At 50.0% G+C, this 13,211-nt stretch overlaps 1 protein-coding gene across 1 annotated transcript in view; it reads right to left on the reverse strand.

The window, feature by feature from the left end:
* Nucleotides 1–5,416: 5,416 nt before the first annotated feature.
* The window catches only part of Alas1 (5'-aminolevulinate synthase 1), a 10,517-nt gene continuing 2,722 nt past the window's right edge, over nt 5,417–13,211 (reverse strand). The window contains exons 2-9 of the mRNA XM_013028045.1: nt 12,583–12,732; nt 11,442–11,664; nt 9,964–10,148; nt 9,291–9,470; nt 8,795–8,959; nt 7,256–7,524; nt 6,235–6,397; nt 5,417–5,734 (exon numbers count right to left, since the gene is read on the reverse strand). Coding sequence (XP_012883499.1) covers nt 5,574–5,734; nt 6,235–6,397; nt 7,256–7,524; nt 8,795–8,959; nt 9,291–9,470; nt 9,964–10,148; nt 11,442–11,664; nt 12,583–12,732 — 1,496 coding nt within the window. The 3' untranslated portion in view covers nt 5,417–5,573. The remainder of the gene's footprint in view (nt 5,735–6,234; nt 6,398–7,255; nt 7,525–8,794; nt 8,960–9,290; nt 9,471–9,963; nt 10,149–11,441; nt 11,665–12,582; nt 12,733–13,211) is intronic.

A 13,211-nucleotide genomic window follows, 5' to 3' on the forward strand; every position in this document is an offset into this window, starting at 1 on the left:
GCCCTGAGTTTTCTGGAGGGTGGGAGGAGAGAAGGGAGAATTTTTTCGGACTGGGGGGTAGTAGAGCTTGAACTCTGGGCCTGGGCGCTGTCCCTCAGCTCTTCAGCTCAAGGCGGGTGCTCTACTACTTGAACCACAGCACCACTTCTGGTTTTTTGGTGGTTCAGTGGAGATCAGAGTCTCACTGACTTTTCCTGCCTGGGCTGGTTTTGAACCGTGATCCTCAGATGTCAGCCTTCCTGAGTAGCTAGGATGACAGGTGTGAGCCATTGGTACCTGGCTAGGCTGTAGGTCTTGATCTCAGGGCCTGGGAGCTGTTCCTGAGCTTCTTTTGCTCAATGTTAGCCCTCTACCATTTGAGACCCAGTGGCACTTCTGGTTTTCTAGTGGTTCATTGGGGAAGAGAGTCTCATGGATGGCTGAGAAGTGCTTGCCTAGCAAGTTCAATGTCCTGAGTTTGATCCTCAACACCCAAAAAAAGAACAGGCAGAAAAAAAATATAATAAAACAAAGTGGGGCTGGGAATGTGGCTCAGTGGTAGAATATTTGCCTAGCATGCATAAAGCCCTAGGTTCGATTCCTCAGTACCACAGACACAGAAAAAGCCGCAAGTGGCGCTGTGGCTCAAGTGGTAGAGCACTAGCCTTGAGCCAAAGCAGCTCAGGGACAGTGTCCAGCCCCTGAGTTCAAACCCCAGAACTGTCCCCACCTCCAAAAACAAAGTCTCATGAACTCTCCTGCCTAGCCTGTCTTCGAAACATGATGCTCAGATCTCAGCCTGCTAAGTAGCTAGGATGAACAGGCGTAAATCATCCGTGCCTGGCTTCAGTACCCTGATTTGAACTCAGGGCCTGACATGTACCTGACTTTCTTGCTAAGCTGATGCTCTACCAATTAAGCCATGCCTCCGGCCTAGCTTTGTGCTAGTCATTTGGGAAAGAGTCTCAAAGACTTTTCGGTTTGTTCTTTCTTTTTTTTTTCTTTTTTGGTCTGGTCGTGGGGCCTGAACTCTGGGCCTGGGTGCTGTCCCTCAGCTCTTCAGCTCAAGGCGAGCGCTCTACCACTTGAGCCACAGCGCCACTTCCGGTTTTCTGAGTGGTTCATTGGAGATAAGAGTCTCACCAACTTTCCTTGCATGGGCTGGCTTTGAACTATGATCCTCAGATCTCAGCCTCCTGAGTAGCTAGGATGACAGGTGTGAGCCACTAGCACCAGGCTCAAGGACTTTTCTAATCAGGGCTGGCCTCAGAACGGTGATCCTACATATTTTAGCTTCCTGGGTAGTTAGGATTCTAGGTGTGAGTCAGAGATGGAAACACAATGTGAACCTGGTCTTGAAGAGAGTGGGGGGAAAGGGGGTAAGCAGAGGGAGGGGGGCTCTTGTCTCACCTGATTTTTCCCTCCCTTAGCCTCTCGGGAAGAACCAGACAAACATTCCAGGGTTGGGTCTGGAAGTCTGGTGGCAGCCTCCCTCCTTCATGGGACAGAATATCCTTTGAGGATAGAGAAGCTGCCATTCTAGTTCATTTGTAGCCATGAAAATCCTAAGAGGGCTTGGTTCAGGACAATGTTGACTCCACAATATCAAAAAAGGAACACAAACATGGACTGGATGCTACTGACTCACGCCTGGCATCCTAGCTACTCAGGAGGCTGCGATCTGACGATCCTGGTTCAAAGCCAGCCTGGGCAGGAAAGTCCGTGAGACTCTGATCTCCAATCAACCACTCAGAAAACCGGAAGTGGTGCTGTGGCTCAAGCGGTAGAGCGCTGGCCTTGAGCTGAAGAGCTGAGGGACAGCGCCCAGGCCCAGAGTTCAAGCCCCACAACTGATTAAAAAAAAAAAAAAGAAAGAAAGAAATCCTGGCATTATGGCAGCTTGCTGGATCGTGAAGACACCTTGTTCTGGGATAGCTGTCTTGGCAGCACCACCACCAAACCTGCCCTTTGAGCAGCAAAGGGCAAACCGGTCATCTGCCTCGCTGGGCAGCAGAGTCAAACCAGTTTGTCTGGACCAGGGAAGCTTGGAGCCTGGGGCCATTTATGGCTTCCAGGGCTGGAATTGACCACAACATTGTAGCTTGGATACTGTTATTCCCTCTGTGTGTGTGTGTGTGTGTGTGTGTGTGTGTGTGTGATTTTTTCTTCCTCCCTCTTCTGAGGAAACAGTTGGGAAATATTAGCCATCTTCCCCTTTCTGTTTTAGGCAGCCAGGGCGGAGCTGGGGGGGTTGGGAATCGTGAAAGAACATAGAGTGGATGTTTTCTTTCTCAGATGAAAGACAGCAGGAAATACGCCAACCTAAGAATCACAGGAAGGCCCGCGTGGACTCTGACCTGTTGTACTTCTTTGGCTCACCTGGGAGTCAAACCAAACACGAAAAGACCTTTCCCCTAGGCTGGAGGCCTGGGAGGAAGGGGAAGAGGGATGAACTCTCCCTGAGATTGTCCAGGCCACGGGCAGAAGCAGGAAGTGGAGGCCCTGGCCAGTACCCTAGATTTGTCTTTGTAGGAGACACAGCTGGCCACTCCCTCAGGACCGCAAGTCTACCCCAGAGCAATCCATTGTCAATCCACTTTTACTATACATACATGTATGCATCTGTCAATTGATGCATTCATCTATCCACTCATCCATGTATTTATCCATCTATCTATTCATGCATCCATCTGTCCATGCATGTATACATGCATCATCCATCCATTCATGCAGGTATGCATCTATCCATGCATTCATTCACCTATCCATGCATCTATCCGTGCATGCACACATTTATCCACGTATGTGCGTGTATTTATCCATGCATCCACACATGCATCTACTCACCCATCCACGCATGCATCTATCTATCCTTGCACCTGTCCATCCATGTATGGATCCATGCATCTAGTCATCTATCCATCCATCCACACATGCATCTATCCATCCATCCATTTATACATGCATCTATCCATCCATCCATTTATACATGCATGCCTCCATCCATCCATTTATACATGCATCTATCCATCCATCCATTTACACATGCATGCCTCCATCTAGCTATCCATCCATCCATCTATCCATCCATCCATACATACATACATCTAGCTATCCATCCATCTATCCGTGCACACATGCATCCATTAATGCATTCACCCATCTATCCATGCATCTATCCATCCATCCATCTAGCTATCCATGCATGCATCTATCCATCCATGCATCTATTCATGTATGCATCTATCCATTAATGTATGAATCCATCCATTCATCCATCCATCCATCCATGCATCTACCCATCTATCTATGCATCCATGCATGCATGCATCCATCCTTCCCTGTCTTGGCCACTGGTAGCACTTGGTGCGGGGCTGATGGTAGAATCTGGTCCTATAGGTGTTGGGATCTGGGCCACAGTAGGGCAGGATGGGGTGCTGTACACATGGGGCACAGTGGTTAGGAAGGGAGCTGATAGTTGGCTTTGGGCCTGGCCTCCACACTGCCACTCATTCTAATTAACATGCCATTGGCTGTACCAGGGCAAGAAAGAGGAAGGACTCAGGGCAGAGCACCAGCAGCTGTATTCTAGCTCCGCTGTTTGTCTCTGATTGTCTTGCAACAAGCTGGCTTTGAACCATGATTCTCCGATCTTCAGCCTCCTCTTGAGCAGAATAGCTAGAATGGCAGATGAGAGCCCCCAGTACCCAGCTTTATTTTATTTTGCCAGTCCTGGGGCTTGAACTCAGGGCCTAGGTACTGTCCCTGAGCTTCTTTTGCTCAAGGCCAGCGCTCTACCACTTGAGTCACAGCGCCACTTCCGATTTTCTGGTGGTTCATTGGGGATCACAGGCTCACAGACTTTCCTGCCCAGGCTGGCTTTGAACCACAATCCTCAGATCTCAGCCTCCTGAGTAGCTAGGATGACAGGTGTGAGCCACCAGCGCCCAGTCCCAGCTTTATTTGCTTAAACCGTACGAAAGGCCCATGGAAATTTCCACATACGCTTTTCTCCCAGTAACTCTTCACCCAGTGTGTCAGGCTTGTGAATATTGTTGGAAAGGCCTTGTGACGTGGCAGCTTGCCATTGGACTTGCTTTTTTGTTTGTTAATGGTACCAGGCCTGAACACAGGACTTCACAGATACTTGGTAAGTACTCTGGTGAATGAGGATCCCGCAACCTTTGCCTTTTCAGATAGGTAAGGTGTTCACTTTGCTCCACTCACCTTGAACTTCTCCTGAGTAGCCGGGATTACAGGAGTAGACTTGTTTGCTCAAGGCTACGTATAAACATGCCAGTCCCTGGGCTTGAACTCAAGAGCCTGGGTGCTGTCCTTTAGCTTTTTTTTGTTGTGGTTGTTGGTTGTGGGGCTTGAACTCTGGGCCTGGGCACTCTCCTTCAGCTCTTTAGCTCAAGGCAAGTGCTCTACCACTTGAGCCACAGAGCCACTTCTGGTTTTCTGGTGGTTCAATGGAGATCTGAGTCTCACGGACTTTCCTGCCCAGGCTGGCTTTGAACCATGATCCTCAGATCTCAGCCTCCTGAGTAGTGAGGATTATAGGGCTCAGCCACCCGTGCCTGGCTAAACTCCTTATTTCTAAGCATCTTCCGTCTACTTTCTGCAGCTGTGGCCTGTGTTTGCCTAACCCCGTGAGGCAGGGAGGGAGAGGCGCATGGGGGGGGGGGCAGACATTTTGACCTGCAGACTCTGCCTCACAAAAGAAGTGTGTGTGGGGGTTCCTTCCCAGCATCCAAACACTGTCCCCACCCGAAGCAAGCCCTCACCAATCCCAGTTGGAGGTGGAGGATGTTCCAGGCATGGGAATGTGAGGGACAATGGAAAGTTCTGGAAGGAGGCTGGGAACACTGAGCAGGAAGAACCATTTCCTGGCTCCCAGATGATGTGATTTCCATTCCACCACTGGCTGCCTTCATGAGTGGGTTTTATCTGATGGGAACAAAGCTCGGTGGAGGACTGAGTCTTTCTCAATACCATTCCCCAAAAGGCAAATGACCCAGATCATCTTAACCAACAAACCGAGTGTAGTGGCTCATGCCTGTAATCCCAGCCACCCCATGCATGTAACTCCTCAGCTCCAGCTGCTTGGCGTTTCTTTGGCCCACTTGTTCTCTGGTAGGCTTGGAGGGGGAGAATCACCTTTCAATTCTAGTGGTGCTGCGCCTGCCTGGCAAGTGCCAGGTCCTGAGTTCAAATCTCAGTACCACCAGAAAGGAATAATAGGAATTTACAAAACTGAATTAAAGTAAAACCAGATGCAGGGGAGGGGGGACCATATTGCAGGGGTGCCACAGGCTGCTCTGGGCTCTGGAAGGGGGTCCTGGCACCCCAGTGGGTCTGGGTATTCATATACACCCCCATAATAATAATACCATCATTGCTTTCTCATTCAGTAGGCAAGAGCAGCAAACATCCATCACTTAAACAAGAATTTATTTCCAGGACTATGTTATTAACTATAGATTAAAATTTAATATAATTTAATTCACATATAAAGACAACTGTGGGGACTGTGGGGATATGATAATGGCCTGGGGTCAGGTGGGATAGGAGGGTGGGGGGGGAGGTCAGGGTCAGGCCTGGGCAGATACCATCTTGCTCATGCCTGAGAAATAGGCTTTCTCTCGTTCACTCATCACTTCGAAATGCAATGGTCTCCTGCAGAAGTTGCACTCGGCCGAGGAATGTGGCTTGAGTTCCAGGCCTACTCGCTTCCACGTGGCCAGCAGGTTCTCTGTGAGGAGAGACAGGGCTGCAGTGTTACAGGGAATAATATTTCCTGCACCTGTGACCTGCACCAGGGTCATGGTAATGTTACGTCCTAAACCAAACACTGGTAGCGCAGTCTTGTAATCCCAGCCACGCAGGAGGCTGAGATCGGAAGATCACTGAAGTTTGAAGCCAACCTGAACAGACAGATCTATGAGATTTTTTTTTTGTCAGTCGTGGGGCTTGAACTCAGGGCCTGGGCGCTGTCCCTCAGCTCTTCAGCTCAAGGCGAGCGCTCTACCACTTGAGCCACAGCGCCACTTCCGGCTTTTTCTGCTTATGTGGTGCTGAGGAATCGAACCCAGGGCCTCATGCATGTGAGGCAAGCACTCTACCACTGAGCCACCTTCCCAGCCCCTCTGGGTCTTAACCACTGGGAATAAGAAACTCATCTAATGGCCTCTAAGGGCGCCATGGGCCTCCTGTCCCCAAGAGACCTCTGCTACTAGACTCTGCAGAACTCACCCAGGAAGTAGTTCATCATCTGCGGTGTGTGGTGGGGTGTAGGGGCGATGCGCAGAAGCTCATCTCCTCGTGGCACCGTGGGGTAGTTGATGGCTTGGACGTAGATGTTATGCCTGCTCATGAGCTCATCACAGACTTGGGTGTTTTTAGCTGCGTTGGCGACCTGAATTGAAAGGCAGCAGGAGAAAAGATCAGAACAAGATTAAGACCAAGGGCTGGGAAGGTGGCTTAGTGGTAGAGCGCTTGCCTAGCATGAATGAAGCCCTGGGTTCGATTCCTCAGTACCACAGACACAGAAAAAACTGGAAGTGGCGCTGTGGCTCAAGGGGTAGAGCGTTCGCCTTGAGCAAAGAGAAGTTCAGGGACAGTGTCCAGGTCCTGAGTTCAAGACCCAGGACTGGCAAGATCAACATCAATATTGCCAGGTGCAGGAGGCTGAGATCTGAGGATTGCAGTACAAAGGCAGCCCAGGCAGAAAAGTCCACAAGACTCTTCTCTCCAATGAACCACCAAAAAATCGGAAATGGAGCTGTGGCTCAAAATGGCAGAGCATTACCCTTGAGTTAACTTTATTGAAGGAGGGCACTGGTGGCTCCCGCCTGTAATCCTAGCTACTAAAGAGGAAGAGATCTGCACAGTTCAAAGCCAGCCCGGACAGGAAAGTCTGTGAGACTCTTATTTCCAATGAACCACTCACAAAACCGCAAGTGGCGCTGTGGCTCAAGTGGTAGAGCGCTAGCCTTGAGCTGAAGAGCTGAGGGACAGCGCCCAGGCCCAGAGTTCAAGCCCCACGACTGACAAAAAAAGAAACAAAAAAAAAAATACCAGTATTGGACAGCTGTTAGGCTGTGAGTTCAAACCCCAGTCCTGGCACACAAACACAACAACTAAGCTACACTATGCTCAGGCTTCTGGAGTGTTCTGGGGCCTAGCTGTGTGGTGCAAGTCGGTGTTTGGGGAAAGGCTGGACTGTCACGATGCCCTGTCCCCCGTCCTGTCCCCCTCGTCCCGCAGACCTTACCCGCACGGGGATGATGTGGCTGGGGCAGTGGATGACCGGCAGGCCGGCATCCATCAGCATCTGCCTCATGAGTTTGACATTGCGCTGGTGTTGGCGGCGTAGTGTCCGGCCCTCGGCGCTCTTCAGGACCCGCACGGACTCCAGGGCTCCAGCCAGCAACATGGGTGGCAGCGACGTGGTGAAGATGAATCCGGCCGCGTACGAGCGCACCGTGTCGATCAGAGAGCGGGTGCTGGCGATGTACCCCCCCACGCAGCCGAACGCTTTGCCTGCGGGGAGACAGCGGTAGGGTAGGTTCAAAGCCAGCCTGGGCAGGAAAGTCCCGGCGACTCTCATCTCCAAAGAACTACCAAAAAGCCAGAAGTGGCGCTGTGGCTCGCGTGGTAGAGCGCTAGCCATGAGCACAAGAGCTCAGGGACAGCGGCCAGGCCCTGAGTTCAAGCCCCAGGAGTGGCACAAAGGAAGAAAACTGAACCTGTTCAGAGTTGGTCTTGAGCTACAGTTGTTTTTCACTTCTAGAATGTGTATCTCGGGTTTCAAGAGGAATGACTGAAGAAATTCAAGAGATTCCCACACGATCGTCTCTAGTGATCAATTCATGTAGGCCCAAGTGGAAAATTCATCCCAGCCTTTTTGAGCAAAGTGCCAGAGCCATATAAGCCTCAGCTTTTTTTTTTGTCAGACGTGGGGCTTGAACTCTGAGCCTGGGCACTGTCCCTCAGCTCTTCAGCTCAAGGCGAGCGCTCTACCACTTGAGCCACAGCGCCACTTCCAATTTTCTGGTGGTTCATTGGAGATAAAGAGTCTCATGGGCTTTCCTGCCTGGGCTGGCTTTGAACCACGATCCTCAGATCTCAGCCTCCTGAGTAGCTAGGATGACAGGTGTGAGCCACCAGCGCCTTTTTACATTTCTTTAGGGGTTCTAACAGGCCGAGGCGATGTCTAGAGTAATGATGTACAGATGACTCATTTAATTATCTTCTTAATGAGAATTCACATGTAGACCTTTTTAGTTTAAGAGGACAATCAGAGACTTTTATCCCAGCCTGTCAAGTTAGAGCCACAGCTACGTCTAAAACCAGCTAGACAGCCCTAAGTTACTACTGTCATTTCATTCCAAGAGGTTCTGCTTAGGCTGGCCTAACCACTCACTGGGGCATAAAAATCCACCCCAAGAGAGCCGGGCGCTGGTGGCTCACGCCTGTCATCCTGGATACTCAGGAGGCTGAGATCTGAGGATCGTGGTTCAAAGCCAGCCTGGGCAGGAACGTCCAGGAGACTCTGATCTCCAACGAACCACCAGAAAACCCCAAGTGGTGCTGTGGCTCAAAGTGCTCAAAGAGCACTAACTAGCCTTGAGCAGAAAAACTCAGGGACAGCATCCAGGCCCTGAATTCAAGCCTCAAGACCAATCAAAAAAAGAAAAAAAGAAAGAAAAATTCACCCAAAGACAAAGAGGCCTGGGCTTACGGTCCCTGAACAAGATGGCGATCAGAACGGCGTGTCCTTGGCTGTGCAAAGAGAACAAACTATACTCACCAAGCGTTCCGGAAATGATGTCCATTTTTGGCATAACTCCATCCCGGTCGCCGATTCCTCCACCTCGAGCTCCGTACAGCCCCACCGCATGGACCTCATCCACAAAGGTGATCGCTCCAAACTCATGGGCCACATCGCACAGTTCTTCCAAGGGACACACTGCACCTGAGGGAAGACCAAATGTCATATCCCAGGGGCTGGGAAGGTGGCTCAGTGGTAGGGCGCTCGCCTTGCATGCATGAAGCCCTGGGTTCGAGTCCTCAGCACCACATACACAGACAAAGCCGAAATTGGCACTATGGCTTAAATGGTGGAGTGCTAGCCTTGAGTAAAAGAAGCTCAGGCTGGGCGCTGGTGGCTCATGCCTGTAATCCTAGCTACTTAGGAGGCTGAGATCTGAGGATCCCAGTTCAAAGCCAGCCTGGGCAGGAAAGTCCGTGAGACGCTTATCTCCAATAAACCACTCAAGAAAACTGGAAGTGTTGCAGTGGCTTACCATCCATTGAGTGTACAGTCTCGAACGCAACGATCTTGGGGACCGAGGGGTCGGACCTCTGCAGCAGTTCTTTGAGATGGCTGACGTCATTGTGCCGGAAGATGTACTTTGGCACGCGGCTGTTCCGGATTCCTTGGATCATGGAGGCATGGTTCCCAGAATCCGAGTAAATCTCGCAGCCTGATGTGAGGAAAAGCTATTTTATTGCCATCTGCATCAAAGACAACTGACTTTTCTTGACTGAGACAACAGACCTTTTTCCTGACAGTACTGCCTTGAATAATAAAAAGGTTCACTAATAAAAAAAGCTTTCTTGCTGGATGCCGGTGGCTCACGCCTGTCATCCTAGCTACTCAGGAGGCTGAGATCTGAGGATCGTGGTCCAAAGCCAGCCTGGGCAGGAAAGGCCATGAGACTCTGATCTCCAATAAACCACCAGAAAACTGAAAGTGGTGCTGTGGCTCTAGTGGTAGAGCGCTCGCCTTGAGCCAAAGAAGCTCAGGCCCTGAGTTCAAGCCCCAGGACTGCCACAATAAATAAATAAATAAATAAAAGGGATATGCACCCAGACAAGATCATTACTCTGATCTCTGAGGTGGTATTTGGCACTCATGATCAGTCACCATAAAGAATCCCAAGCCCCCCGAGACAATCATATACCAGGCTTCCTTACCTGGCATCATCTTGGCCAGGGTGAAGAGGGTAGAGTCATTGGCCACGAAGCAGGAGGAGAACAAGAGGGCCGCGTCTTTGCCATGGAGGTCGGCCAGCTCCTGCTCCAGGTCCACGTGGAACTTACTTGTTCCAGAAATATTCCGAGTGCCACCTGCTCCAGCACCATGTTGCTTCAAAGTCTCCCTGTTGGGAAAAAAAAAAAAACACAAAAAACTCCAACTCATGGTTCTGAACGGGTGAATGGCTCCGCTGTGTAGGATAGAGAAGACTGCAAACGGGCATGGTCCAGCCCCGCTCACTGTGAGACAGGAGGGCAGGAATGGCCGCTTACTTCAGCGTCAGGCTGAGTAGAGGAACCACCACCTACAGGAGAGGAATCTCTAGGGACCAGCAAGATCGAGAGCTTAGAAGGGGCTGGGAAGGTGGCTCAGCGGTAAGAGTGCTTGCCTCCCATGCATGAGGTCCTGGGTTCGATTCCTCAGCATCATGTAAGCAGAAAAGACCAGAAGTGGTGCTGTGGCTCAAGTGGTAGAGTGCTAGCCTTGAGCTGAAGAGCTGAGGGACAGCACCCAGGCCCAGAGTTCAAGCCCCATGACTGACCAAAAAAAAAGACTTTTTTTTTTCATAGACTTTCCTGCCTGGGCTGGCTTTGAACATCGATCTTCAAATCTCAGCCTCCTTAGTAGCTAGAATGATAGGCGTGAGCCACTGGTGCCCAACTTCAATTGTCTTTTTATTTTATTTAATTTTATTTATTTATTTTTTGCCAGTCAGGGCCTGGGCACTGTCCCTGAGCTGCTTTTGCTCAAGGCTAATGCTCTACCATTGGAGCCACAGCACCACTTCTGGCCTTTTCTGTGTGTGTGGTACTGAGGAATCGAACCCAGGGCTTCATGCATGCTAGGCAAGCACTCTACCACTAAGTCATCTTCCCAGTCCTCAAATGTATTTTTTTTGTCGGTTGTGGGGCTTGAACTCTAAGCCTGTGCACTGTCCCTGAACTCTTCAGCGCAAGGTGAGCACAGAGCCACTTTTCAGTTTTCTGGTGGTTCACTGGAGATAAGAGTCTCACAAACTTTCCTGCCTGGGCTGGCCTTGAACCATGATCCTCAGCTCTCAACCTCCTGAGTAGCTAGGATGACAGGCGTGAGCCACCGGTGGCCGGCAATCATCTCTTTAACACATCCCATTTAGTAGCTTTTCCTGAGACAGCTTACAGTTGTCTTTCTCTACCTACAGCCACAACCACAGACATCTGTACAAGGCTGCATATTGTTCAAGCACATTCATGGTGTACTGAGGGACGGGAAATGACGCACTTCATCACACGCACTCTACCACTAAGCCACCTTTCCCAGCCCTGCGATTGCACACTTTCCTTGCTCAATATAACCTCCATAAAAGAGCCAACCCATATAAATCATCCATGCCTTGCCACACCATGCTAGTTATATGTGAAAGCTAAGCGCTACTTACACAACTGCCCCACACACCCGTGGGTGGCGACTCATGCCTAGATAATCATTACTGCACCACACCGACACCTGCTTCTTGGTAATCAGGGAATCCGAGTAGTCGTCTGCCATGGGGAAGATGTGTGCCCTCCGGTTCACCGTCTTAAAAACCCGATAGGTGTGGTCATTTTTCTTCTCATCGATTTTCTTCTCAAAGAAACGATCATACTGAAAAGTGGAAATGGCTAAAAACCAAACAAAAGCCAGTAGGGGTGATTATTGGGGAAGGATGAGCCTAAGTTTAATTTTTTGCTTTGCCATTTCCTAGCAGGGTGAGTCTAGGGGAGTTTCTTTTCTTTCTTTCTTTCTTTCTTTTTTCTTCTTTGCTAGTCCTGGGACTTAAACTCAGGGCCTGGGCACTGTCTCTGAGCTTCTTTTGCTCAAGGCTAGCACTCTACCAACTTGAGCCAATGTGTCCGGTTTTCTGGTGGTTAACTGGAGATAAGAGTCTCACAGACTTTTCTGCCCAGGCTGGCTTTGAACTATGATCCTCAGATCTCAGCCTCCTGAGTAGCTAGAATTACAGGTCTAAGCCACCAGCACCTGGCTCTCTCTCCCTCTTTGTTGTTTTGTTTCCTTTCAGGCTCTTGTGCTCTTGTTTATTTTTCTTGCTCATGGCTGGCACTCTACCACTTGAACCATACCTCCAGCCTGGAGTCTTCAGTCATTTTCTGCCCTAACTGGCTCTTCACACCTCAGCCTCCTGAGATGCTAGGATTATATAGGCATGAGCCACTGGAGCCTGGCTTTAGACTAGTTTCTTGATGTCCTCATATTACATGTGTCAAGTACCTGGCACAAGGCCCAGTATGTAGGCCATCAGTATTAAAAGAAAAGGCTCAGGGTTGGAGGCGTGGCTCAGATGGAAGAGCACCAGGCAATGAGCAAAAAGCATTAGGCACCAAGTTCAAGTCTTGGACCAAAAAAAAAAAAAAAAAGAGAAAGGCCAGCTATCTAGGGCAGTCACCGAGACTTCAGCGCACCTGCTTGGTAAAGCAGGGGGCGTGGTTTCAAGTTAACTCACAATGAATCTTCTATTTAATTGGATGAACGCTTCAGTGACAGCCTATCACCTGCCTCAAGCAAGGAACAGGGAGACTCACTCTTGGGCAAGTTGTCCTGGAGGAGGTGAGACACTCTTTCTGGCCTTTGCTTTCGCATCAGATCTTGAAAGTTCTTCAACAGCCCACTCGGATCCTCTCCCTCACTCTTCACCGAGACCACATCAGTGTTCACGGAGGCTTGCTCAACTTCTGTAACCAAAATAACAGGAGGCAAATGAGATGGACGTTCTATTCTGAGTTCACAATACCTTCCAGGCAGGGGGTCAAAAATAGCTCATTAGCAGCCTCAAGGAGCCAGCGGCCTTGCCAGTCCTATTTGTAAATGGTCATCATATAGACACATAGCTACATCTCCATAGGGATCCCAGACAGCTCGCTTGCGCTTTCTACTGAAAATACATGTTGTACTCACTCTGAGATCAAATAATAAATGTATGCATTGAAATAAAGCTGAGTGCCGGGCACTGGTGGCTCATGCCTGTCAGCCTAGCTACTCAGGAGGGCTGAGATCTGAGGATCATGGTTCAAAGCCAGCCTGGGCAAGAAAGTCCATAAGACTCTTCTCTCCAGTGAACCACCAGAAAACCAGAAGTGGCGCTGTGGCTCAAGTGGTAGAGTGCTAGCCTTGAGCTGAAGAGCTGAGGGACAGCGCCCAGGCCCAGAGTTCA

The sequence above is a fragment of the Dipodomys ordii genome, unplaced genomic scaffold, assembly GCF_000151885.1.
Source record: "Dipodomys ordii isolate 6190 unplaced genomic scaffold, Dord_2.0 Scaffold107, whole genome shotgun sequence".
Taxonomy (NCBI): domain Eukaryota; kingdom Metazoa; phylum Chordata; class Mammalia; order Rodentia; family Heteromyidae; genus Dipodomys; species Dipodomys ordii.